The sequence below is a fragment of the Acanthopagrus latus genome, chromosome 8, assembly GCF_904848185.1.
Source record: "Acanthopagrus latus isolate v.2019 chromosome 8, fAcaLat1.1, whole genome shotgun sequence".
Lineage (NCBI taxonomy): Eukaryota > Metazoa > Chordata > Actinopteri > Spariformes > Sparidae > Acanthopagrus > Acanthopagrus latus.
This window is the reverse complement of record NC_051046.1, coordinates 7,175,447-7,202,174: the sequence shown is the minus strand read 5'-3', so window position 1 is coordinate 7,202,174 and position 26,728 is coordinate 7,175,447. Positions and strand designations below refer to the sequence as shown.

General features: G+C 41.0%; 5 protein-coding genes across 5 annotated transcripts in view; 4 read left to right on the top strand and 1 right to left on the bottom strand.

Annotated features, from left to right (window-relative positions):
* Nucleotides 1–1,191: 1,191 nt before the first annotated feature.
* Nucleotides 1,192–7,039, bottom strand: si:dkey-30c15.2 (uncharacterized protein LOC558938 homolog). Its single transcript, XM_037107167.1, has 12 exons — nt 6,602–7,039; nt 6,447–6,490; nt 5,651–5,714; nt 5,198–5,329; nt 3,990–4,094; nt 3,851–3,900; nt 2,779–2,904; nt 2,612–2,657; nt 2,316–2,387; nt 2,053–2,206; nt 1,852–1,934; nt 1,192–1,739 (listed from the first exon to the last, which is right to left on the bottom strand). Exons 1-12 carry the CDS (start codon nt 6,632–6,634, stop codon nt 1,584–1,586), a joined length of 1,065 nt encoding a protein of 354 aa, XP_036963062.1. The 5' UTR covers nt 6,635–7,039; the 3' UTR covers nt 1,192–1,583.
* A 327-nt stretch (nt 7,040–7,366) lies between these two features.
* LOC119024395 (ADP-ribosylation factor 4-like) lies at nt 7,367–12,215 on the top strand. Its single transcript, XM_037107168.1, has 6 exons — nt 7,367–7,570; nt 8,472–8,552; nt 8,694–8,803; nt 9,303–9,374; nt 10,268–10,393; nt 10,500–12,215. The coding sequence occupies exons 1-6, from the start codon at nt 7,504–7,506 to the stop codon at nt 10,584–10,586; spliced, it is 543 nt and encodes a 180-aa protein (XP_036963063.1). The 5' UTR covers nt 7,367–7,503; the 3' UTR covers nt 10,587–12,215.
* A 3,064-nt stretch (nt 12,216–15,279) lies between these two features.
* zgc:77752 (uncharacterized protein LOC393862 homolog) lies at nt 15,280–20,551 on the top strand. Its single transcript, XM_037107973.1, has 12 exons — nt 15,280–15,659; nt 15,758–15,838; nt 15,952–16,070; nt 16,173–16,310; nt 17,154–17,425; nt 17,534–17,836; nt 17,939–18,199; nt 18,290–18,406; nt 18,785–18,886; nt 19,034–19,114; nt 19,203–19,313; nt 19,435–20,551. The coding sequence occupies exons 1-12, from the start codon at nt 15,469–15,471 to the stop codon at nt 19,555–19,557; spliced, it is 1,899 nt and encodes a 632-aa protein (XP_036963868.1). The 5' UTR covers nt 15,280–15,468; the 3' UTR covers nt 19,558–20,551.
* A 136-nt stretch (nt 20,552–20,687) lies between these two features.
* odf3b (outer dense fiber of sperm tails 3B) lies at nt 20,688–23,226 on the top strand. Its single transcript, XM_037107974.1, has 7 exons — nt 20,688–20,819; nt 21,907–22,022; nt 22,139–22,342; nt 22,428–22,529; nt 22,624–22,745; nt 22,840–22,980; nt 23,071–23,226. The coding sequence occupies exons 2-7, from the start codon at nt 21,911–21,913 to the stop codon at nt 23,161–23,163; spliced, it is 774 nt and encodes a 257-aa protein (XP_036963869.1). The 5' UTR covers nt 20,688–20,819; nt 21,907–21,910; the 3' UTR covers nt 23,164–23,226.
* Nucleotides 23,227–24,063: 837 nt separating this feature from the next.
* rabl2 (RAB, member of RAS oncogene family-like 2) overlaps nt 24,064–26,728 on the top strand; it is a 4,668-nt gene continuing 2,003 nt past the window's right edge. Inside the window, exons 1-7 of the mRNA XM_037107975.1 lie at nt 24,064–24,082; nt 24,194–24,287; nt 24,376–24,565; nt 24,713–24,742; nt 24,919–24,998; nt 25,761–25,840; nt 26,611–26,722. Of these exons, the coding sequence (XP_036963870.1) occupies nt 24,459–24,565; nt 24,713–24,742; nt 24,919–24,998; nt 25,761–25,840; nt 26,611–26,722 (409 nt within the window). The 5' untranslated portion in view covers nt 24,064–24,082; nt 24,194–24,287; nt 24,376–24,458. The remainder of the gene's footprint in view (nt 24,083–24,193; nt 24,288–24,375; nt 24,566–24,712; nt 24,743–24,918; nt 24,999–25,760; nt 25,841–26,610; nt 26,723–26,728) is intronic.

The window sequence follows — 26,728 nt, the reverse complement described above, 5'->3', positions numbered from 1 at the left end:
AAGCAAGCCACCGCCTGGCAGTTTAGTCAGCAAGTCTGCAGGGTTCATTCGTCATATTCAGAAGATTCACTGGGCAGATAATTTATGGAGCAACTATGCGTACGCACAGGCAAACACATGAACATGCAGCCCTGTGGCCACAGTATGGCTGGTGTCTCTGCCGCTGTTCAAATAATGACCAAACAGATGTGAGCCGCTCATAATGACTTCAAACAAGGGACGGGATTTATCACATCTCCGTGTTTCCCAGGCACTGAACATATCCGCTTTTTCTGTAACGCTGCGGTGCACAGTCATTATTCTTCTCACATGATATCCATGAATAGGCAGGATATCTGGGGCACATCGGGTGATGGATTGCTCGAAGGAAATTAAAATTAGGTGAAGCTGATGCAGGCTGTATGGCTTTCTAAAACAATTCGGATCCGTGAACATAGATAATATAAAAGGGTTTATTCTTTCCTCAACTGAATCCACACTGAACACAATGGAGGAACCTACAGCTCCGCCTGACAGAACAAAACTTCTCTCATCTATTTTTTATTGTTACATGCCTTGTGTAATGTATAACCTTCACGTTTTCTTCTTTGTATCAGTCCCACGTATAGGTGACTGCGCGGCCTTCCACAAAGGACCTGTGTGCACAGTCAGAACTGAACATTTACTTTCCTCAACTGAACAAGTTTGCTTTACAGTGCAGCAGATAAATCCTTGAGTCAGCTGATCAGTTACATAATCAGGAGCAGGTTTGCCTCGCAGAGTTCAACTCAGTTCCAAACGTTTGAACATGACGTTTAAGACGCTATAACATAACAACACACTCGTCTGGGCACCCGTGTTTGTGTGCGTTAACAACCGTATAGCTGATAAGCTGCATGTGCGAGCTCAGTTACATAAGCGCGTGTTACTTTTTATGAGCCATGTTAAAAGTTGCGGCGACAAAGCAGACGTGACGAGGCAGATATTGTGTTCCTTTTTGGTCTGCGACAACTCAGCATTCCTCAAGGCTGCAACGCGTTCTGTACGCCATGCTGCCAGAGACTTATGTCATCACAGGTGACACGCTGCTTCTGCAATGACACTGCGAGCTGTACAACCCCGACAGGTTTCCCATCATTCTTGTCTTGAACTGCAGAGTACAGAGACACTGTTGAGTAAGTCAGTACAACAATTGGTTTAAAAGAGCTTTATTTAACAATATAAATATATAGCTGACAAAACAAAGAAATCCAACACCACAGTAAATCAAGAATTCTTCAAAATCTTAAAAAACTTGAGGAGCACAGATATAGTAATATCACAATTCTACATTTTATCCAGAAGTCCTTTTTGTTACCATCTGTACTAAAAAAATGCTACTATGCTGCAGGAGTTGCAATGAAAAACACTGCATCGGTCGTTGCTTGTTTGAAAAAAAAACCTCTTTCCATTTTGTTTCTCTTCATGCTCAGTCTGTGAAGGAGAACGCTGGACGTTTCAGTCTAAACTGCGATGAAGTGAAGAACCTTGCGGGCATGCAGCCAGTGTTCCTCAGGCCAGTGCAAGTCGCTGCAGCACAAAAGTGTCTCTCAGTGCGTTTGGAGTCAACAGGACGAGCTCCTCAGTGATTCATCAAAGAAGGCAAGGCGATTGTATCCCACCAGGGGTGTGCTCTCTCCCAGAACAGCCTCCGTGAAGTTGGGCCTTCTCCAGGCATAAACCATACTGTTCAGGAAGCCTTGCAGGGAAATGCTGGCAGCCTGAGATGAACAAAAACAATACTAAAACCTGCTGCTCAGACTGAAGAGGAAACTTTAAATTCCTCTTTTCAAATCATGTCTTGTTTTTTTTTTGTTTTTTTCTGAAACGTACCTGTATTATATAAAGAACAAACAGATTGTGTTGTTCAACCTTGGTCCAGTACATCAGGTACGACAGCAGAATTAGGACAATCACTGCAGCAGGAAGAAACATAGGACATCAGTCTGATGTAATGAAATGTAATGTGTGTGTGTGTGTGTGTGTGTGTGTGTGTGTGTGTGTGTGTGTGTGTGTGTGTGTGTGTGGGCGTACCTGGCGCCCAGCAGAATAAAATGACCATCATCATGTTTCTTGCTGTAGAAAGCACTCTTTTAAATCTCTTCCTTGAACGTCCGTCTCCCTCCACAGGGAAAAGCCCCTCCTGCTCATGTCTCTTGTACCATTTACCAACCTTGTAGTAAATGACCTGCAACAAGAAAAAGAAAAAAAAAAGAAGATGAATCCTAATCCAAATCAAGACAGAACTGTCAGTGAGCAATCTCCCAATTCGTTTTACATCGATGCTTTCGACTTACAGAGCAGGTCAGCAGCACTGATATCACAACGATGAGAAGAAATAATCGGATCATGATATCGTGGTTTTTTTCCTGGAAAGAAAACAAACATTGTGTTAAAACAATTAATCATCATTTCTGTTAAATGACTGAACACAACAAAGGCGTTCATAGTAAATACAACGTGTAACAATACCAAAAAAAATGACAATACGTGATGTGGGGGGGAAAAAAACACAGCAAATAAAAATGAATCCAAACAAGAAAGACTTAAAAGTAAGTTCACACAGTGCGTCATGAGACAGTTTCATACTCACATCATCAGAGCAGGAATCTCTCCAGACATGCAAGAACAAAATACAGCTGAGGATAAAAGGAAAATCAACAAGGTCAAAAGCGCCGGGGAGCAGACCTATTTCACTTCTGTGCCTTCTTTGAAAGCGGCGACTCTACAGGACGTTTATCAAAGCGGTTGGTTGCCTACCTGCTGCAGTATTTGCCAATATAAGGGACGGTCCCGCTCACCGATATGCCAGTGCCTGGTATCACCGAAGCACTTTTTATAAAGGGGGTGAGCACGTATGCTAAATACATTGAAATGGGGATCAACCTGCAATGTAAGACAAACAAAAATACAGAATTTAAATTAAAAAATGTACACCAGGGCTTCAGTATTTTCAACCTGGAGGAATAACCAAAGCTGTTACAAATGACTGAAGCATATACCAGCGTCCAGTAATAACTATGGTTTAAGATCATTTTTTCTGTGCATACGCTAAAATCTGGAACAAATTCCGACATCACATCAGAAAGTCTCTCAGTTCAAACATCACACAGATATTTATACTTCTTTTAATTGAAAATCAACTACTTGTGTCTAAATAATGAACTGTAATGTGTAACCCTGAACATCTGTGTCAGTTGTCTGTATACTTTTATTATCTGTTTATTTTTGCCATTTTCGTTTAAAGTAACAACATGTAGGAATTGGCATTTTGTGCGATTTGCTGCCCTCTGATGATTTCTGAGTCACCACTGTTGTCAACACAAATCTCAGGTCTGTTTCAATCTGTACTCTGTAATATAAGCGCTAACTATAAAGTAAACATGTAAGTAACGCTGTGATCCGGCCCTCTCGCTGAAGTTACATAGTGCAGAAACAAGCGATGGGAGGCAGAGTGGCTGAGACACAGACACCATTCTCCCTGTTACAAGATACTAAACCGTCACATGATTTCGAAGCTGTTATTTTAAGGTAAAAAATAAACACAATGTTGCTTTAACATCTTATTATCATTGCCGTATATTGTCCTAGCCCAGATGTATAAATAATCATCTTTTTTAATCAGTTAACTTTGGTCATCTGCTTGTACTGTTCGTATTTTTATTGCTTTTGTCCTCACAGCGAGCCGGCAGGAAACCTGCTGGAACAGTTTTTAAACAGAGTCGGGCCCACAGCTGGCAGCGCTTTTCCACTGATCTGAGGTATTTCCTGCCAAACATTAAATAGAAAATGAAAAGAAAATGCAATAAAAAGATGCCGTTAACAAACTCACCACACAATGGCATATACAGGTAAAGTGATTATTCTCCTTCTGCAGGGACTCTGAGAAGGAGAGATGAAAGGAGAATTAACTGACTGAATTTGTTATTTTTTTGACAATTTATAATCCACAAATGCAGCAGGTGCCTCACCTGTCTGGCCTCGTCTCCTATGGGTCTTGCTCTCCAGCCTTGGATTGCGCTGTTCGACTTCCATGCGTAAACCACCACCAGCAGAAATGAAATGAAGTAAAACGTCTGGAACGGAGTGGACACGGACGTTAAAATTGCAACAGGGGTGCAACAAAATGCCGTGGCAGATTGTGTAATGATGATGCAAAATGTGGCAACATGCATAATGAAGCTGAAAGAAGCATTGCGTAATAAGTAATGACTTCACAAATGTCCTCGTTTGTTTTTGTTTGCACACACGAAATGCCATACGGCTAAACTGAATGTCACCAAGATATTCTGTTATCAGCATGTATACACAGCCACAGTTTGTTTTCATTACAACTTTGTTATAAATGTTGTGAGTATCATATTGTGAGCTGGTTGCACCTGTAGCTCTCTGAATAACTTTGCTTTACTGCTTCTGCTACCAACCACTAGTTTGTCTGACCTTTGAGATGCTGACCGTCATATTAATAATTCTCTAATATTTTATTTCTTTATGAGTTTCCTATGGGCTTCTACCGTCTCATAGACCTTATATAATTGTACCTTGTATAATTTGTTGGAGGTTCAAATGAATAAAAGTGTCATTGTAATGTTTATTGGACTCCACCGATTTTGGGTCTATACGAACCAATGCAAGCATTTTAATTCACACATGAAACCTGAAGCAGTTACTTTCACTTTGGTCAAATATTGGCCTTTCAAAATGCTAAATATTTTCCATACCTGCGTTTTGAAACTGAGTAACACTGAGTTTTTGTTCCTACGTTACATTCTTTTCTATGTTTGTATTATGTAAAGTCAACATCTACTCCTTAACTCTTATCACTGTGAAACATAGTGTTAAATCGGGCCACTAGAAGAGACTTACAGAAACGTTTGAGTACTTTTAAATTTGTGAGAGCATGAGAGAAGAAGTTTCACCTCTTTGTCTGAGGAAACAATGTGGACACATTTTAATAATTTAGAACAGGGCACAGCAAAACTGCCCATCACAAGCTGTTAATCTTTATTACAGCTAGAATGATGTGGCACATTTCGATCACAGTAATATTAACACAGTGACCTGCTGTATTATCTGAGAGAATTAAACTTCAGATATCATCCTCATCACCACCAGGAAACAGTCCGATATTAATTTGTAGGGCTAAAGGGTCTGAAAAGGGAAAGTGGCCGTTGCTCACCAGTGACAGCGGCAGGCTGTATTGACAGATCTCTACGCTGTATTCAATGCTAGCTTTGTTCATGGCACTGGTGCACATCAGGATCAGAGCGGCCAGGAGGTCTGCCAGTGCGAGCTGCACCAGGAGGTGCACCTGCAGACGAAACACAGGCACTGTAAAGGATGTTGCTTGTTGCTTGGCTGGAAACCTGCTTGAGAAAATAAAACTCAACACATTTCCTGTCAACGAACAACCAGTGTCACTGAAACATTCTGTACCAAAACACTTAGATCAGGCAGAAAAATATGTGGCACAGCTGCATTAGATTGAATATCCAATAATGTGTGAGGAGGAAGTGTATGTAATCCATGTATTTACACACACACACACACACACACACACACACACACACACACACACACACACACACACACACACACACAAGCATACCCAAATACAAACCACCTGACTCACCTGTTCATTCAGATGCCTCCATCTCACTATGGAAACCACCAGGACAGAAAAACTCCCAATCACGCTGCAGTGAAACAGAAACATGTGAAGTGTTAGATAACGCCGTGTGCGCCGCCGGAGCCGAATTCTATCAACATTGAACTACTTTTAATCGCCTGACATGAACGACAAAAAAGAAACATGACGTTGTGAACTGAAAGTCATATAACAACACATCGACACTAAGCCTGAGCCGAGAATGGTTTATTGCCCCGAGTGTCTGAAGATGAGACAGACTCATCTGAGGGACAACTTATCTCAGGAACATGTGACACCTGCATAAAAAGCTGTAAAATGACAAACATGTCAAATCATGACTCTTCTCTCGGCTCCATAAAAACTAACCGTGGGCAGTGGGGATGTTATCATTTTCTTTGTTTTCTTTGTCACAAGCAGCAGATTGAAAGAAAAAAACACAAGGAAACAGCAGAGGGGTGACTGAGTTTAGTTCCAACTACCCTGTGAACTTCATATTACACTTTTAGTCGGCAACATGTGTGGTAATGATTAACACAACTGTAAGAACACTGAGGGATTTCAGAAGGAAAACAAAAAGCTGCCTCTTGTTATACATTGCCACAATCACATTAGATTTAAAGATTACTATTCTGCTGATATGAAAGACATACTGCACAACTTATTTAAAAACATTTTGGCATGTATCCTCCTGTAAATATTCAGTAATAATTACGAGTAAACAGCATTTGTAGCTGTTAAGGTAAATGAAGCATGAGGGGAATATGAGGAAGAATATTACCTGGGGGTGAGTAGCACTAAGTACTCTGTGGTGAGAAAATCAATCTGAAAAAAGCAGAATTCAGACATGTTATCAGAAATACGCCCGTCACTTCCCTCGTAACAGTTTGCAAAGAAACTGTGTTCATTTGTTAACACATAATTTTGAATGCCTACCTGCCATCCTCTCAGAGTACCGTTGAGCGTCATGGTAAATGCACAGTGATCAGTCTATTCAAAACTCACACTCTCTGACACACTCTGTGGGAACGCTGCAGTGTAGTCTGCCTCCATGCCAGGCCCCGTACTGGAAGTGTGGTTTCTTATCACACAGCACACCTCTATAAAAGTCTGCACCTTGTCACATGCTGCTGTTTGACTCCACCTGCTTTGAGCATGTGTGTGTGTGTGTGTGTGTGTGGGACAGGTTAGTATCACTTTTAAATAGGAATACCCAGGTGGGTTGGGCATGTTCCTGGTTTTATCCCCAGACTGGCAAAAAATGTAAACACTGAAGGGGAAAAGTAAAACAGTGTCACAGAATCATCTTTGTATTATCGTGGTATTTATCCATTTATTGATTATTAAAAGCTAATTTCCAACCCAATTAACAGATATAGACTTTGTCATCTGCTGTTAGGAGTACTGTGATAAAAACCTGTGTTACAGAGACATCTAGTGGTAGGAATGAGAACTCCAAGTTATGACGTTTGACGAGTATTTTTTTTTCTGTTTTTTTTTTTTTTAAAAAACGAAAACCTTCAACGTATTAAAGCTTCTTAAATTCTGGTTATACTCGAAATGACGGCGCATGGTATTCTGTTTAAACATAACATTTAGCAAATGTGTGTGGGGTAAAAAAAAAACATCAAAATGTATTTTAATGGTTACTGTAAACGTTCGTCGATGTGTGTTGATAAAGTTGATTCAAACTGATGACGTCGTGTGTTCCACGTTGGCCCGGACGTGGCACTCGGCGGTAGTCCTGTGTGGAAGTCGGAGAGAAATTATCACACGTTGCTTCTGCTGCGGCGATCATCAGTGCTTTCTTCCCCAGGTTCAGACATCCTCGGGCAGACATGGGGCTCACCATCTCGTCGATCTTCGCTCGGTTGTTCGGCAACAAACAAATGAGGATTTTGATGGGTGAGTTTAAAGTGTGTGTTTTGCTAACGGTTGTGAGCGGCACGGTCTCTAGCTTCAGCTGGAGCTAACGTAGCTAACGTTGGACGATCACCCAGTTAGCTAGCTAGCTCTCGATGAGCTTTTCAAAAGGCAGTGTACTCTAACCTTTAATTAATGTGTATGATATCGTTAGAGGCCGGATTAAAACGAAACCAACAGTTATTCAATTAACTGTTATTATGAAAAAAAGACGTGAAAGTTGTTAAACCACGAAGCGTTAGCTTAAAGAGACCGGGGTTGTTTTTGAAGGAAGTTTGGTAATGATGTAAGCTAGCTATGCTAACGTCAGATGTGTCCCGAAAATAGCGTAAATCTTTAAAAAAATGTGTTTCTGTCATCGTAAATGTGTTATATATTTAGTTGCCACTATCGGGTTGTCATTCTACCGGACAACGGTAATTATGTTTGGAGACTATTACAGTTCATTTTTAATCTGCCGACATTAAACATACACAACGCCATCTTTTTTTCATTGTATTAAACACACCTAGGTTAGCTTAAGTCATTGTCGAATTTGCTGTTTCCTACTCCGAGTAACATGTTATTGGCTAACTGACTTCTTATGACGTGTATTAGGTGTGTTCCGCCCTGTCTATGGCGTCACACCTTCCCTATTGATTTAATGATACATGATGAGTTGTAATAATTGCGGGTTGCTTTCCCTTCAATCTAACTGATGGAGATGTCTTAGAGCAGATCATTGTTTTCTGTCACATGCACTCTGTTATTGCATGTCCTCTGCTGTCTGATAAGATCAATAGGGAAACGCCAGTTATGCAATTTACAGCAGGTTCTTATCCATACCACTAACATCTGTGCTCTCCTGATATATATGTAATTTTATCACTCTGCTTCCCCCTAGTTGGGCTGGATGCTGCTGGAAAAACAACTATCTTGTACAAATTGAAGCTCGGTGAAATTGTAACCACCATCCCAACCATTGGTAAGAGATGCCCCAACAGTTACTTTTAAGTTCAGTTATGCTCCTTTTTAATTGTTAAATGTGTACCTTTTCAATATATTTGGCTTGTGAAAATTGGTGTAGTGTTATTCAAGATCTGTCCCTTTTCTTTCCCATGTAAAGGTTTCAATGTGGAGACAGTAGAATATAAAAATATCAGTTTCACGGTGTGGGACGTGGGTGGCCAGGACAAGATCAGACCCCTGTGGAGACACTACTTCCAGAACACACAGGTATGTGAGCTTCATCTCTCAAAGCTACGGCCATCTTTAATAATAGAATGCTATTCACTAGAGTGCTACCTCAACAAAGGTCCAACAGTGCCATTTAATTAAATCAAGTCAAACTCAAACTCACTAGATTGCCCTATATCACTTGAAGAGGACCAGGTAAAGCTGATTCAGCGCAGTACTGGTGAACAAGAATTTATATCATCAAAGTTTGATGTTGAAGTATCTTCATCAAGAAGACCAAAGCAGCCAAACATGTATTTATTTTGTTACTACCATGTACTTTGCGGCACTTTTCTTTTTTTCAATAAGCACTTTCTTTAAAAAACATAATTTTCTCTGATCACTTTGCTGCTGTTTGTAAATGTAGTTGGTGAAAGTAAAGTCACTGATTTATTTATTTTTCTCTCTATTAACTAATGAAATGCAGCTTATCATTGCATCTCTAATATTAAGAAAATGGAAATCATAACCACTGCATTGCTGTCTTGTTTTTATTTAGGGCCTCATCTTTGTAGTGGACAGTAATGACAGGGAAAGAGTGGAAGAGTCCAAGGATGAGCTCACAAAGATGGTAGGTATTCAAAACATTCTGCTCAGAATGTGAGAACAGTGATTTCTGTGAAATTTTGTGTGTCTTCAATAATATTTTTTCCTTCTCGTGGCTCCTCAAATGTTGCACAGTGCTTCCACAGCAGGTGCAACAGCAGAGTCACACTATGTCTTCAGTTTTAGGCATAAATATAATCTTTGCAAGAAATACTTTTGACTTCATATTTCCTTGTGCAGGACTTTGTATGTGTTTTACTTTTGTTGTGAAATATGGTTTATCAAATCTAGACTAGGCAACAATCCTTCAAACCGCTGGGATCTGCATATAGTCAAATTAAAACAGCTTTTTCTTTAGTCCTTTTAGGGAAAAAGTTATTTGTCAGTAGATTCAATAATGTGCGAACGTACATGGTAAATCTATTGATTGAATACATTTTTTGAATTGTTCCACATTGTCTTATTATCACTTGCCATTGCACTGACGTCACATTGTTTTTCATTTAAAGTTGGACTGCAGTAAGCCAGTGGGGAATGAGTGTCGGAGTAGAGTTTTGTCTTGTTTATTTAGTATGATAAGAGCAAATGTTTGTTTAACCATCACTCTTGCTATACTGATGCTTAAAGCATCACTGGTTGAAACATGTTGAACTGGCTTTTGGTATCAGGGATATGGACCACCGCATATTCAACATCTTTTGGATGTCTTTTTGATCAGTTGCTGGCAGTCCTGCTTGTATTCTGCTAATGTAGTGCTATCTTTTTATCTGTAAGGACTCAATGACACTTGTGTATCATTATCTCACTGTTAATCCATACAGTGTAACATAGATGAATAAAAAAAAAATCAGATTATTTTTTGTGTGTCCTACCATAATCACAGAGCTGATGTTCTTACCTGTTTTCTGCACCCTCTAGCTGCAAGAGGATGAGCTGAGAGATGCAGTTTTGCTGATCTTTGCTAACAAACAGGACCTTCCCAATGCCTTATCAGTCACTGAACTCACAGACAAACTCGGCCTACAGAACCTCCGCAACAGACAGGTAAGTAATCTGAGTGGAAACCCGCTCCCCACACCTACAGTAAGATTCAGAGCCCGCAGAAAAATGCATTCAAATCTAATCCGGCTGTATATCTCCGACCCCACAGTGGTACGTCCAGACAGCCTGTGCCACCCAGGGCAACGGGCTGTATGAAGGACTTGACTGGCTATCCAATGAGTTGAGCAAGAAGTGATGAAGGAGCAGCGTGACAGATGAGGGAGAGAGAGACTGAACACCACAGGACACAAAAGAAGGCACAGACATTTGATCTATTAACATTTGGTCTGTCAGCCCCAATGTTCACAAAAAGGACAAGGCTGGTGGTCAATATTATCATCTTTGGAAAATTTTTATCTCTCTTTTTTTTCCTTTTTCTTTTTAGTATAAGTACTATTACAATATTATCACTTGACATACTTTCTGTTTTTCTCCTTTTGTTCCCTCACTGATGAATGGCAGTAGGTTGTAATTACACAGTATCATGATGAGCAAACAGACCCTTTTCATGGCAGACATATTGACTTGAGCACAGGTATGATTTCTTACATTAATGATGGCTTCGTTCCATTTAGTTGAGCTTGCTCCAGAGCTCTGGTATTGTTAATGCTCACTCACTCACCGATGTGACTTACTTGGATACGTATTGGTTTGGAGCCATCGTTAACGTTATTGATCACGATTATGTTGTTCCTGCTTTGACAAGCCAAAATGTCTGCCATTTTTTAAAAAAAAGTATTGGCTGTTGGGTTAAATTCATGGTAACAATCGACAGAGTAATAAGAGTTGTTTCTCCACCACGGCTCCTGCCTAGGCAGCATTTGCTGTATGAACCACTTGTGTAATTGTTGAGCTGATAACCATTGTTGAGCCTAGGTTGGGGGGGGGGGGTATGATGATATAACCTTAGAGCTGTGGTGAAGGACAACTTGTATGCTGCAACAAGCTGTTCATCTCCACAACCCCTTGTGGATATTTGACTCCCTTGCAGAACCATGACCCTTTGCTCTTCACTGCTATGTACCCAATCTCATGCCAAACTCAGTACTGGAATGGCCTGTAGCCTGAACAATGAGAGATGGATGAGGATTGCAAAAATTTCACAGGTAGATTTAGTTTGTCGTGTGGAAAGAAAAATTGTGCCTTCCGGTCCCTCTTTACACAGACCTGAGTAATCCTGTCCTTATTTCATTCTTAGGCTGTGCTGCCTTCAAAGATGCTTTAGTGACTCTTTTGCTTGTGACAGACAAAATAATGCAATAAGACTCTTCCTTTTGTGCTGCAATGTGTGCTGTGATGCAGCAGAATCACAGCAGTGAGAGTGCTGATTGCTTCGTTGCAAATAGGATTTTATTCCTGTTTGAACATTTGAGAACTTGTCCTCACTCCTCTTCCTTCCTTCCTTTTTCATAACCACCATGGAAGAAAAGGATTGAATAAAAAAAGTCAGCTCTTCCACCCGCCCTATCAAAAATCTTTTTCTTTTTCCCCCCCCACCAAAACAGGAGGAAGGAAGCATCTATTCAGTGTTGACACATGGCCAGTGTCAGTGCAACACATTTCAGTAGCATGTTTATGTTGTGTTTTTTTGTTTTTGCTTTTTGTGCAGCTCCATGCTGAGTTTGTTGTACTGTCTGAAGGCAAATACTGTATTATGTTCTTAATTATTCTGCCCCGCCTGAAACACAAAAACATACCTGCCCATCAATTCATTTGTGTATACATTCCAACCAACGCTTGCAGGTGCTGGAGTTGCCACTATAAAAATTATTTGCTAAAATATTTTACAAAAAAATGCTCTGAATAAAAGCCAATGTTGAAAATACATGTGTTGGACTCACTGTTGAGGGGAAGGCAGTTGTCTTACCTGGAACTTGGAGATGTCACCATTTCAAAATATATTACTGTCAGACAATTTTATGCACAGAGGGTCAATTCAGCCCACACTTTCCTAAGTTTCAGCTTTTCTGTCATAACTCACTAAACCAGCTGGCATCTTTTATTGTGAACTGTTGCTGATGGTAAGAGGAAGTGCGATACTGTCTAGAGCTGTGAAATAGGCCAAAGATGTCGTCTCCGCCCTGTCTCTGGTTAAAGATCTTTCACTTTCAAACCACAACACTTCTTAAATCGTCTCTTCGGTCTCCAGTGTTAATATATCTTTGTCACATAATCTGCACAGCAAAATATACTGCATGCTGAAATCCTCCATGGCAGCTTATTTTGAATAGGGATGAAACGGTTGAATAGGAGTAAATAAATAAGCTGTCATGTGGCTCTAACCTGAGTGCACTGTTATTGGATGACACCTCGAGGTGAAATGCACAGAAAAGACCTGCCAGCGAGTTCATTCATATGTTTCTGTGTGTTTGTGCAACATGTTAAGGTCAGTAGAGGACCAATATCTACAGAATGAGACTGGAGCAGTTTGCATTGAAGTTAAAGGATAAGTTTACCCAAAAATAAATCAGTCATTTGTGAGGACTACAAAACTTCAGAGGGATGGTTTAGTAGTCCTCAAAACATTTCTGGAGCTCCACAGCTGAACAGTGTTGCAGAATTCTCCCAAACATTAATGGAGACATGTTTTAAAATGTATAAAACAAAGCAAAAAAGCATCAAATCGCTCCATACAGCTCGTCTGCTGTAATCCAAGTTCATCGAAGCCCAGAGACCCCAAAGTGAATTGACCAGAAGATATTTAAACCCCTGATGCACAGCCAAGCTGACAGTATCTTGGCTTTAAAAAGGGTCAACGTCACATCTTCAGCCTTTTATCAAGTCTCAAGAACCAGACTCATATGCACGAAGATGATTTAAAATGTACAGAGTAGCGGTTTTCACAACTCAGAATAAAACGAAGAAAAATTACAATAACAAACAAACATAACCTGCACGCATGGGAGAGGCAAAAGGCCTCGGCATGAGTAGAATACTTTCACAATGTCAAAAGGTTTATGTAGATTCAGAAGACAAATGGAAGACATTTAAACCAACAGAAAGTTTCCCTGAGATGGTTAATGGTGGTTATTAATCTGGAAGATGTATCTGTTTGAATGGCAAGTAAATAAACCTGAGATATAAATAAATAATAAACAGTAATCCATCGCACAAAGTTATGTTATGCTGGTCAAATGAATATGTTTAAAATCTAAATGAAGGAAGGAAGTGAATCTCTTGATGAAGGTATGTCGAACATGGCACTGTACTTCCCCTTATTATGTAATGTTGACACACACACACACACACACACACACACACACCCGAAAGACATTCAGAAAGTAGAGAACAGAAAATAGGACTTGGCACAGCAAGGTCACATTGCCCTTCAAAAAGTTAGCAGAGGTCGCAGAATATAACAAAAATAAATAACAGATCACAAAATACTCAAACCTCCTCATAAAGTACAAATAAAACCAGTAGAAAACATATATTAGAAGGGTGTAAAATGTATACAATGTCAGAAAATCTGAAGGTTTTTTTTTGGTCCACCAAGTTTGGTGCATTCAACTGAAATGAGAAACAGTATTATACTTTTCTCTATAACAAATTGAAGAGAGACTATTGACTATCAACATTACTATCAAACTATCAACATTTTAAACTCCCTCAGGTTGTACGTCCACAGTAAAGGCCACAATTAAGTAACATGTTTTATATGGTACTAAATATTTTAAGGGCAGAAGAGATTCAGGAGAAACAAGCGACTCGTGTGCTCACTGTTATCATCATGCTGTTTCCATTGCTGCCCTGCAGGGGGCGACATGTTCAGAGCCATGAAGCCAGCAGACATGGGCTGATCGACAGACAGCTGCACAAAACATCAATCCTGTCATATGTGTGTCAGTCTGGCATTATTGACACTTAAGCTGAAGACACTCCAGCAAAATACTTATGGGATTGTATGGAGTCAGGATTTTGAATAGTTTTACAAAAAAACTACTTCTATTAGGGTCTTTATTTCTGCTCATCTATTACAAATTTATATCTGTTCAGCTTGTTGGTGAAGAGAGAGAGACAGAGAGACAAGTGCTGGTGTGTTTGGGAATGAGACCAGGATACATGAGTCACATTATACTGTTCACAAATTCTGTTGGTGCTTATTAATAGTGGTGAAATCAACAATTCATATATTTGTTCTGCAACACAATCTCATACATGTGAAATTATATATGAAACTGGAGCAAAGTAACCAGGGCCTTCATACAACAGTGTTTATAGGTGAGGGTATAAGCATTATATAATTGGCTTGCCATAATGTGTGAATGTCTGTTGTAATGTATTTATGACAGCTAATCAGGCTTAGTGAAGCTGGGTCAGCACACACTTCGGTGTGTGTGCGTGTGTGTGTGTGTGTGTGTGTGTGTGTCTGTAAGCAGCAGGGTGGGTCAGCATACAGGAGCACATGTGTATTCTGCTGCTGCTTCTTCACTTTACTGCAGTCAAACTCTGGAAATACATTAAATGGGATATACAGCTTTACTGTCCAACATAATCAACAAGGTAAGGTTTCGGTTTTGATTGATTGCATTGTATTATGCATTGTATTATGTATTGTAAACAAACTGTATTCTAGACCAGTGGTTCTCAACCTCTTTGATTCACCACACCCTAGAAATATCAGGCTGGTGTTCATGAAAATACAAAAAATTGAAAAAAAGAGGGGATTTTTCTGAGTGTGTCCAATCAGAACTCAGGCTCAAAGACACTTTTATTCTCACAAACGTACTCAGTTACATCGAGCTCAAAGCAAATCGTACCACCTGTGCAGGCAATGTGTAATGATTGTTGTCCAGTCCAGCTGTATGACTCATTCTATTACTTCCTTTTGTGCAGTGCACTTTGAATAAATACATCTGAAGCAGAAGCTCACTCTGCTTCAGAATTAAGTCTCATGCATGATAGGAAAATGATTACGGCAGTGCAATTATAACAGCACACAGCTACAAAACCTGTCAGTTTAAGGAGGTGCATCTTTTTCATGGGCAAGAAGGAGACAGGAAGATGCCAGTGGGTCCAGCTGGGGTATAGTGCTGTTGATAGCTCAGGGTAATCGAGGGGGTTTCTCCTGGTGCAGGATGATGCCGACCCTGTCCTCACACATACCAGTTCCACGACCCTCCTACACCCAGGCCAGGGAGAACCTGGTGAAGGCGATCCCCCCCAAGCTCCTCTGTCTGCTGGCCTGTGGAGGAAAAGACTGTCGCTATGAAGGACCCGAGTGCTGGAAATTAAACCAGCAGGTCATTCGAGGCCTTTTCTCATCCTGGTGAGACTCTGTGTGACTGCAGCCTCACACACACTGCCGTGTTACATACAGCTTCAAAGTGGCACAGCTCGCTAATCGTGAACTTCTTCCTATTGCAGGGTGACAGATGACATTATTGCCATGGCACGACCATCCACTTTTCTGATTGAGAAGTACAACATCATAGAACAGTTTCAGAGGTCACTACTGCTCATTATTGCTCCTGTAATGTTTGCGTAGATCTGGATTTTAAGACAAAAACACAGAACTCGCATCAACTGTTGTCTTCAAAAGATAACGACTCTTTTTCCAGGTTGAACGTCAGATCGATCATCAACATGCAGCTTCCAGGAGAGCATGCTCACTGTGGACCGCCCCTTGTCCCTGGAAGTGGTTTCACATACTCTCCACAGATATTCATGGACAATGACAGTGAGATTTCTATCATTTACTGACCTCCCATGACACACGAGTTACAATGAGGTATTTCTGGACATTTCCCAGATGAGATTGATCATATTTGTATATTTGCAGTTTACTTCTACAACTTCGGGATGCCAGATTTTGGTGTCACCTCTCTCGTTGGTTTAATCGATGGGGTGAAGGTTTTGGCCTTTGCAGTGAGTGAAGGAAGAGTGGCGGTGCACTGCCACGCAGGCCTGGGCAGGACAGGTACGGATAAACATTCTGTATCTGTGTATGTACACACCACGTGTGTCAGCTTGTGCACATGTAAGGCTCGCGTGTATGGTCAGTGTGTTTGATAAGATTAGACTGTATTGATATTGCACCGCGGAAATTCAATTGTTGCAGAAGCTTTCACAGTGATTCAGTGAAACATAGAGAAGAAACAATATAAAGCAAGAAAATGAAACAGAAAAGGATAAAAAATAAAGTCTATAGTTACCTTATAGACATGATGGATTAATGCAGTGCATTAATTGTGTACAAACAGTATTATACTATGTATATAAGTAAATTTGCAGAGACTTGGATTACACTGTAGAAATGTAAATATATGATAAACCTATGTGAATATAAATATAACAAACTGTGAGCACGCTCATGTGTTAAAATGTGCCTATAGCCTTGTACAATAATTGTTGTAAGCACTTGCGAATATTCAAAATACTTTATAACAATAACCATAACATCATTACACCAACAGTTATTATACATTAAAAACATGCTTATGATGGGTTATTGTGTTCCTGTTGTTTTAAGCTATAAGAAATATTCAAAATGCTTTATTACATTAATCATAACACATTAAAAAATATTTTATGACATAAAAGGTCAAATAAAACTACAACCAGCAAACAAACATGGGCTTAAATACAATAGAAAGTGTAACCACATAAATAAATGAAGGATATATTTTAAATAAGGGAACGTAAACAGACTGATATGTATTAATTGGTTCATATACGGTATAGTAATTAATATATAATAAGACTGTAAGGATGAATAATGTGTCATGATGTAACACATGTATATAACTGTCTGTGTGTCCAGGCGTGCTGATCGCCTGTTACTTGGTCTTCACCCTGCGGATCAGCCCGAGTGAGGCCGTCCACTACGTGCGGATTAAACGTCCTCGCTCTATCCAAACCCGCGCACAGATCAGCCAGGTATTTGACTTTGCCCGCTTGCTCGGTACACAACTGGTCCAGTACCCAGACCTGAACCTGCGGCACGGAGCCCCTTTCACTCTGCAGCACTACCTGAACCGACAGGCACTGCTGCTGCATGGTCAGGAGGCACGCACCCTCAGACACACACCCAAGGTCAGGACTGTAATCACGCCACATTAACGCTGTGTCATTACCACGTCTGACTATACAGTAGAGTTGACATCCGCCTCGTCTGTGACCTCCTCTTGTCCGTCGCATTAGGTGGTGTACCTCCTGTGTGCGTGTCTCTCCTGCCTAGCCCTGGGTCTCCCTGCTCCTCCAGAGGTCAACGCCGAGCTGGAGAGGAGGTCAGCACTGAAGACCCTGAGCATGACCGTCAGGGAGACCCTGGTGGCCAAACAGTACCTGCCCTTACTGAGGGAGGGTCGTAAAGGCTCATGGGCGGGTTCAGGATCGGTGTCTTCCTGGGACGAGCCGCTGGGGTTCTTGGAGAGGAAGAGAGAGGTGCTGCTGGACAAACGCAGCTACAGCGACTCTGACCTCAGCAAGATCGCAGTGCAGGAGGTCTGGATACACAGTGTTTGCACTCAGTTACATAAAGTATCTGAATGTAAAACCAAACGGGCATTAGAGGCTGTTCTCACTTTGTTAAATTCTGTGTTGAAGGATCAGGAGTTGAGTCCATATTGCATCTCTGCCCTTGGAAATGAGAAGCACTGGTGTGTGCAGGATCTGATTCGACCTGATCTGAGACCAGTCAGTCCGGTCCTTGCTCCGCTTTCACCGGGCCATCGGACTGCCAATAAGGAATCTCGCACACTCATCACAAACATCCCAATACCAGGCATGAGAACAAGCAACAACTGTGCTAAGAGGTCGAAGTGCACGGCTATAAAGGCCCTTCATAAATACAGCTCCAACATGGAGGTAACGGTCATTCTCACTGTGAGGACAGCTGGTGATGTTAAAGCTCTGGTGTGGATGCTTTTTAAACATTCTGATCTCTGTCGTATAAAGTTGTGCAGAAATCCACATAATCCAGGCCCAACCTCAGTCGCCAGGGCTGTTGCCAAGGCAATGGCAGACCAAGGTCCTCCAGGAGAGACTGTTCTGCAAAGATCGGCTCTGCTGCAGGTAAGAAAGAAGCTAGTGCAAACGAGGGCTGCAACTAATGATTATTTGTATCATATATTAATCAGCTGATTCTTTTTGAAGACTAATTGGTTAATTGTTTAGTCCAAAAAATGACATCCAAACATTAAAAAACCCAAAGACTCTTTGTTTACTGTTATGAATGACAAAGAAGAGCAACAAATTCTTGCATCAAAGAAACTAGAACCAGCAACTCTTTGACATTTTTTCTTAAAAAATGATTGAAACAATCAATCGATTGTATAACAATAGCCTTATTGTTGCAGCTCTAGCACACAACTTGTTTTCACATAAGAACGTGCCACTTTGATTTTGAGCTCCTGAACTGAATTAATACTGCCGCTCACTTTGCTTCAACAGGAGGAACTGAACAGTAGCGACTGTGGCTGGGCTCTGCTGGTCACCGAGTCAGATCCTCATGTTCTCAGCTGTCTGTTGTGGGCCTGGCTGGACAGGTTACGGGTCAGTTGCATTATACAAGAGGACGTAAAGCTTGTGTTAACAGTTTGTCCTGGGGCTATGTAGGAACAAAATGTTCAGTGTGTACTTCCCATACTGTGGTAAAGCTCTTTCTCTGGGCTTTATGCGTTTCATCCAACCTCATTTCAGGAGCCTGTTCTGAGTGCAGAGGATGTAGACAGGTTGAGTTGTGCAGCAAACACTAGGAAGCCTCTCAATGTCCTCAAGAAGGTAAGAAACTCCTGAGTATTCTTTCCTTGAACTCTAAACCTCTGTGTCAAAAATACAAAATGTTACTTTCAATATTTCATCATTACAGCCACAGAGACACACCATCTATTGTCTACTGAGCTGTGTGAGCACGGTGACCAGCCTGTGTCCTCACAGGGAGGAGGCTGTGCTCCAACGACTGATGCGGACACTTACAAGGGTAAGACTGATGTGGACACGTAGGATGAGAAGAAGAGTATATCTGAGAGTACGGTGTTCAATTTAGTCCGATAATTGCCCCCCACCTTTTTTTTTTTTTTTTTTTTAAATGAACCCAACAGCGCCCCCAAGAGGACATGGCAAGTCTTGGGTCCTTGATGAAGGTCCTGAAGACGAGTATGAGAGAAACCTTCCACAACTACAGAAACCTCACGAGGACCTGCAGCACCACTGCAACACTCTGAAGAGCAGCGTCCACACCCGAGCGAAAAAACAAACACACAGCGGTTTCAAACCTGGTGGTGTCTCATCCTGGGGAAAAATGAGACGTGTAACAGGCCTTTTTGGTGGAAGACATTTTAACATGTGAGGGTAGGTAAAGGAAATGATACAAAGGAATGAGGCCTGACAGATATTTATTTATTTTGTGATTGCTAACATATGTTGGTAAAGCATCATCACACAGTCTGCAGAAACAGCAGCTGGACTGTGTAATGTTCTTCATTGCTCTCAGACAAAATGCATTCAGTGGCCACATGTTCCAAACACCATGAACACTGTTCTTCTTCAGACACCACCACACGCAAAACGCACCATATTTGCAGCACAATTTTCAAATGCTAACATGCTGTTTTCAAAACAGAATTTTATATATTGAAATAGATAGAAAATGAGCTGCTCAGCTAAAAGCCTGTTCAGTTGTCCTGTTTTTAGCTTGTAGAGATGGAGGACTAGAAACCTTCACAGTACTGGTCTGTATGAGTGTTTACATGTTGTTGATGTTTTTTTTGTTTTTTTTTGTAAGACCACCAAATTTCACTCATTTGTTTTTGTTTCAACATTTTATGTTTCATATGTCAATGACTATATGTAAAGATGTAGATAAAAATAAAGGATAATGAGGCAAATTGCTGATTTCTTCTGAGTCATTCTTGTCACATATACATCAGTTTTAAGCTCCATGAAAAGTTTTGTTACAAAAGTCAGTCCTGTTTGGAGAGTGATCCCTTTCTGTACCACCTCATATTGGAACCTGAATGCATCCTTGAAACCACAATAATATAAGCACTGAGTTTTAAAAAACCTACTAAAGTGTCACTTATACCATGGCCCAGTCCTTAAACTTGAAATAAAGACCCAAAAATAAGAATTCCGTAATGACTCTGCTGTGAACTGTCAGCTAAAACCTTTTGTTTGATCAGCATTAGCAGATAAGATCCAGTGAGTTTGTCCACAGTGTGATCCTGGAGCCTGTTTCAGCCTTAATGAATCATTTAAACCTTCTGCATACTTTTTGTTGTTTTTTGTTTTATTTTTTGTATTCACATTTCAGACATTCCGGCAGAGTTCATGCACAAACATCCATACACATGCCTGTCAGAGAACTGTCTCCATGTCAACGTTGTCATAGTGAAGTTGTCAGGAACTAAACAATCTGTGTTTGGGTTCAGAGCACATGCCAGGGTTCCTTGAGAGAGACTTACTCCAGGATCGGGACATTTACAAGGTAAAGTCATTTAACCAGTTTATTTTGACAGTTACTTAACTTATAACTAAACCAAAGTGAAAACAGCCACTGAGTTCATGAGTTTGTCTGCAGTGATTGTTTTGTTAAATGCTACTGTGGGTGTATGCTACGTGTGTTCACTGGCTTTGTAGCAACACTAGATTTACTTTACCAACAAATGCCAAAAAATATATTTAATCAAAACACATAAGTAAGTGTGCACATGACAACTGCAGCACAGTTAGGCTCATTTTCACTAATGTGTAACCAAGGTGTGAGCTGCAGAAATTGCTACCAGGGAAATGTTTATGATTCACAAGCCTGCTGCCTGATTTAACTCACTAACATGGCAACTGCTCTGTTTCATAAGTGTGACAAGTGTGTGTGAAATAATCAACCGCAGAAACAGACAGAGGCAGATGTATCACTAAGTTGTAACTGGGATTTTTATATGTCATTCAGCTTTATATTTTCATTGTTAAAGAGACCTGAAGTTAGGAAAAATGTAGCTACCAAAGTTTGAGATCATTAGACAAGCCATGTGAAATCTAATGTGCTTCACTACACATGCTGTTATTATTATCATTCAAAATGATCAGCCGGCGACGAGGCTGTTCCTGGTGAACTCACCCATCAGAGGAAGTTGGTGAAAGATTTCTACTTTCAGGCTTTAACAACAGCTAAACAACATTTCAAGCAGCAAAATCCATCCCATAGTTTTCACATGATTGAGAGTTTGTTGTAAAGAGTCCTGGGTGTTTTCAGCCCAGAATCTGAAGGAATATTTACCGACTTCACAAAAAAATACCTCAGGCACCAGACGGCCCTGTTAGCTTTCCTAATGATGGCTACATTTCAAGGATATGTGCGTCAATCCACCATGAGAAGGCAAGTTTGCAGATAAGTGTTTACGTTCTGTCATGTGCTAGCCCAATATTTAAATAAAGACCCTCTCCTCCAGGAGAACCAGTAACTGAAAGAGGCATCAGAAGTGTTTCTCTATCCTCTTATACCTGAAAAGCCAGTTAATCAAGAACCTTTTGTCCACAATCCATTTCTGTGTGTGTGTGTTTCTTGATTCTCTCAGGATAATGACAAGCAGTGGACCTTGGGTTGGGAACTGGAGGCCCCACAATCCAAGAGGGCCTATAGCTGCCCTCTACGGTAGTCCGGGGCCCAAATATGGCCTGCCTGGACTCACAGGTACATCCAAAATGGCCACTAAGCCTTTTTTCACCAACATAATTATTATCATTAGTATCATAATTAATGTAATATTACTGCCATTTACATTTTCTGCCCTTGTATCCTCCATAAAGGTATTTCTAAACATGACCCAACTAAATTCAAAGCACCAATGTTCAGCTTCGGGGTACGGCACCATCAGTCCAATTCTGACTGCTCGCCTGGACCAAAATACCTCATCCCCTCCAACATCACACGACAGGGCCTAGACGGCACGCCAGCATTTTCGCTCCACAGCCGTGTCAGGGAGCAAAGACAGTTCCAGGTCCCAGGACCAGGTCAGAGAACCTCCCACACATTGACAGTTGACATATGAGTTTACCTGTTACCTGTGTCTTTGTGTGACTTTCCGTGGTGTTTCAGGCCAATACATCCCAGAGCATTCAGAAAAGATGATCTACCGCTCTGCTCCTGCTTTCACTCTATCCGGGAGAATCAAAGACTTCAAACAAAGCCAAACACCAGGTAAGATGTTGCATTAGTCGTCAATATAAGCCACGGATTAAGTTTTTTTTTATGTCGCAAAAAATATAAACTTCACCTGTCGCTCATTCTCCAGGTCCAGCTGCTTACAATCTCCCGCCGGTGCTGGGGCCCAAAACTGTGACCACTGCTGCAGCTCCCACCCCCTCACTGTATGGTCGAAGTAAGATTGGGGGCTTCGACGAGGACCTGAAAAAGGTGCACAAGCAGTCTTAAAAACAATTTCCTTTTTTAAAAAATCTAGCTATCCTGTGATATGCTCTTGTTCTAACTACTTTTGCCTACCTTCCAGACCCCTGGCCCGGCTGCCTACAGAGTTGTGGACCCTTATATTTACATGCAGAAAGCTCCGCAGTTCAGCATGACAGGCCGCAACTTCGCACCTGGTGAAACAACAAAGAAGCCCGGGCCGGGTGAATATCGTCCCGAACTGGTAAGAAACCTCATGATGTCTTATTTGATCATCACAAAGGCCCCACATATTCAGCATTTCATCCATTCGCTGACATTCCTCTCTTCCCAGGTGACCTCTACAAGATTCAAGGCTCCCAGCTTCACCTTTGGACTGCGCCACTCGCAGTACATCGCGCCCCTTATCGTAGATGTGCCTGAATAATGGAACATATGATCCATCCAAATGTGTGGAAATAAAGCACAGAGAGCAACATGCTCAGTATTATTGAGAATCATATTTCGTTACCAAAGTTATAGGTCCTGCTTGTCACATTGCCTGGGTTATGACCACCATCAGTATTTGAAGTATAACATGCTAAAAAAAAACAACAAAAAAACAAAAACAAAACTTACATAACATGATAATAACATTGATCATAACATGAGTTTCAAGAAGGTATTTCTGATGGGTTCAAAAATGTGATTGTTTTGACTGGTTGATTTTAAAATTCAGTGAGCAATTGTATTTAATAAGTGATTTATTTACTACAGTATGAGTGGACATGTAATAGCTACAAGATATCTGATAACATTTAAGATGATTCAATTCATTCCAAGTGTCCAAATTAGCCTTCTCATGTTGACTTAGACCAGTAAACCAGTAACCAGTGGTAATGCTATTATATTAGTATTATTCAGATGCTCCATTGTTTGTTAAAGAATTAACTTAAATTAAGCAGATCAAAAATCTTTTTGGGGAGTAAAGGTTTCAAAAGATTGTACCCATTCAACTGGCTTTAAATTAATTGTGTTTCCCTCAATAAAAACAACCAGCAAGTCGCAGAGCATTCTTGACAGGCACCTGCGAGGACAGCATGAATCTGACCAGGAGGTCCTTCGAAGCGTCCCCGTTGCATAGAAACCAAAACCGTTGGGGACATCATGCATCACCACAAACTTTAAACACCTGGATACCTAGATGAGATGAGCGTAAGACATCAGCGAACGTTTCCTTGTAGTGAGCAAAAATAATAATAATAATAATAATAATATGCGCAAGTCATTCAGTGATATTCTGATGGGCACCCTCGGGTAACAAATGCTATCAACGCTAGCTAATTCAGTTAGCCGCGCTAGCTGTTGTGAGTTGTCCACAGTTGCTCAGGCTGCACCGTAGCGGGTCTAGTACTCACAAGAGACTTTAAAAACACAGGTGTGATACATGACCGCCGGTGTACTATTCTTGGTTTCAGCTAGCATCCGTTTTGTCGATGAGAGGACCGACGAGCGAAGTGAAATGAGTGATACCAAGGCGAACCACACCATGTTGACCTCAGCTAACCGATGGCAAGCTAGCTAACACCATTTTAGCTGTCGAAAGCCCCTCGGATGCTAGCTCCCGTAGAGGCTTAAATCGTTCTTTTGTTTTTTTCAGGTATTTATTCATTTAGCTAGGCTAACGTTGGCTGACACGACCAGCCTTGGCAAAGCGATAGAAAGGTACAGAGAGAGAAAGAAATGGCTGGTGACGCTAACAGTATCCCTGAAATGGACCAAAAGAAGTATGATGCAGACGAAGAAGTCAAGATCATCTGTCTGGGAGACAGCGCAGTTGGTAAATCGAAGTGAGTACGAGCTGTAACAAGCAAATGTCTCTTCTAGCTGCTGTGTTTCATGACGCTTTTTATTTTTCTTCAGTAGATTATCTGTTGTGCTGTTTAATAACACATGCCTGTTGTATTCACAGACTGTTTTGTGTGTGTCTCCCACAGGCTGATGGAGAGGTTCCTCATGGACGAATAGTATCCTTTCACAGCTTGTAGACACTTCAAATGAACCGTCATTTTTTTGTGGATCACTTCCTTTAGTAGCCATCACAGCCACTGTTAGCCCGTGAACATGTTCTTTAAGGTCAAGCTGGCACATCTTCAACAAAGCAGACAGACGAGGCAGTTAAGATCCTTAACTCTTTGTGCAGCCGTCCCCAGCAGTTGTCCACCTATGCTCTGACTCTCTACAAACACACGGCCACTGTAGGAAACAAGACAGTAGAAGTCGGTATGTGTTGTGCAGTTGATTTTGTTTTGCTCTGGGTGACCGCAGGCAGCGATAGTGTAATTCAAGTCGATTAACCGAGGTGAAGTTAGTTTGAGGCTGGATGTTGGACAGACATTCACTCCGGAGACTCTTACGACTTTTATGGGAATATTTTGATAATAAACAAACATGCCCATGTTGTGCTTCTCAAAACTGTTAAAACATGTTGTTCAGTTTGCTACAATCGCATTGCTATGTCGGTGTGTGTGATAACATGTTTTTTTTTTACAATCAGTAAAATAAAAATAGAAGACATGTCTGATTTTTGCCATTTAGTAATACAGCATTGGTTTTGTGTCACTGGGTCACATGACATGGAAGCTATTAAAACACTTTTGCAAAATAAATGCATAACACATTAGCAATCAAAATAAATGTGCTACAGGAAATCAGTTTCTTGTTGTTTTCTTTATTAAATCATAGTTTAAAACTTTCACTAATGTCATCAAGTCAGCATTAAGAAACATCATTGTTCTGTGAATTAAACTATAGGGTCATTTATTGATGGTCCTTCAGCCTCCAGCACAACCTGAGGTTCTGGGAGGCGAGCAAACTATCCGCCTGCTGCCAACACTGGGTTAAACTGAGTGAGAGACACTGCTGTCTCCCCAGAGTGAATGTCTCTCCAATATCCATCCTAAAACTAACTTCACTGCGGTTTTAATGAGTCATTTGTAAAGATGAATCAGCAGGGAAGATTGTTTTTTTGTTTCTGATTCACAGATTTCTGGGACACGGCTGGTCAGGAGAGATTTCAGAGCATGCACCCGTCATACTACCACAAAGCACATGCATGTATCATGGTAAGACGCACTCGGTCTCAAGACAGATGCCTTTCACCCAAGGGTGGATATTTGACCAAACTCTCCTGTCCCCCCTCTGATTTCTGCCTATGCTTTCACCAGTCACTTGTCTTGTAGGGCGGTGGAAAAAAAAACAAATGTCTATTTTCCCCCCTTTTTATGGCCAAAAATACTCCCTAAAAGGTACGCTTGCTTCACACAGAGAATTGTGTGCCTGATGCGCATTCTCATTAGCTCGCATTAGATGTCTCGTCACTTTTAACTTCAAACAGAGATGGTTTTCTTTTATTGTTCGTGTTTTGTGTGAAACCAACAGTGAACATTGACTTTTTATTTTATGTCAAACCATGTTCTTTCTCTGTGACCGAGAATTGAAAATACTCTTTTAAATACCTGAAAACAATAATTCACTAAAAGTTAAAAAATCAAGAAAAACCTCCAGACACTTGGGACACAAATTCTGATTGCCTGCATGAAGGGGTGCAAGATCCATGTAGACTGCTTCTCATAAAACCACCTAAATGGTTTGATAAGTTGGACTATCACTTTCCATGCACATAGATGTGAGGTGAAACACAGAAATGATTGAAAACAATGCACCCTCAGAGCACGACTGAGACAGTTGAGGAGCTCACTGAAGAATGTGCTGCCCGTAAAATATAGTGTGTTGTTTCGGAAATGGTGATCCTCGTTAGAAGACCGCTGGGGAGGTGTCACACTGTTGGCAAAGGCGTCTCAACTCTTTGTAAACTTCTTGTTCTTTCTCTTAGGTTTTTGATGTCCAGAGGAAGATCACATACAAGAATCTGGCCAACTGGTATAAGGAGCTGAGAGAATATAGGCCGGAGATACCCTGCTGTGTGGTTGCTAACAAAATTGATGGTGAGT

Bases quoted from the DNA above. Each gene is read 5' to 3' on its own strand.
- LOC119024395 (XM_037107168.1), top strand. From the start codon at position 7,504: ATGGGGCTCACCATCTCGTCGATCTTCGCTCGGTTGTTCGGCAACAAA. The intron at 8,553-8,693 runs GTAAGAGATGCC...TCCCATGTAAAG, and splicing joins AACCACCATCCCAACCATTG to GTTTCAATGTGGAGACAGTA. The intron at 8,804-9,302 runs GTATGTGAGCTT...GTTTTTATTTAG, and splicing joins ACTACTTCCAGAACACACAG to GGCCTCATCTTTGTAGTGGA.
- odf3b (XM_037107974.1), top strand. From the start codon at position 21,911: ATGACAAGCAGTGGACCTTGGGTTGGGAACTGGAGGCCCCACAATCCA. The intron at 22,746-22,839 runs GTGCACAAGCAG...CCTACCTTCCAG, and splicing joins TCGACGAGGACCTGAAAAAG to ACCCCTGGCCCGGCTGCCTA. The intron at 22,981-23,070 runs GTAAGAAACCTC...CTCTCTTCCCAG, and splicing joins GTGAATATCGTCCCGAACTG to GTGACCTCTACAAGATTCAA.
- si:dkey-30c15.2 (XM_037107167.1), bottom strand. From the start codon at position 6,634: ATGACGCTCAACGGTACTCTGAGAGGATGGCAG. The intron at 5,330-5,650 runs GTGAGTCAGGTG...TTTCGTCTGCAG, and splicing joins GGAGGCATCTGAATGAACAG to GTGCACCTCCTGGTGCAGCT. The intron at 1,935-2,052 runs GTACGCCCACAC...TTCCTGCTGCAG, and splicing joins TTTATTCTGCTGGGCGCCAG to TGATTGTCCTAATTCTGCTG.
- zgc:77752 (XM_037107973.1), top strand. From the start codon at position 15,469: ATGATGCCGACCCTGTCCTCACACATACCAGTTCCACGACCCTCCTAC. The intron at 18,200-18,289 runs GTAACGGTCATT...TGTCGTATAAAG, and splicing joins AATACAGCTCCAACATGGAG to TTGTGCAGAAATCCACATAA. The intron at 18,887-19,033 runs GTCAGTTGCATT...ACCTCATTTCAG, and splicing joins CCTGGCTGGACAGGTTACGG to GAGCCTGTTCTGAGTGCAGA.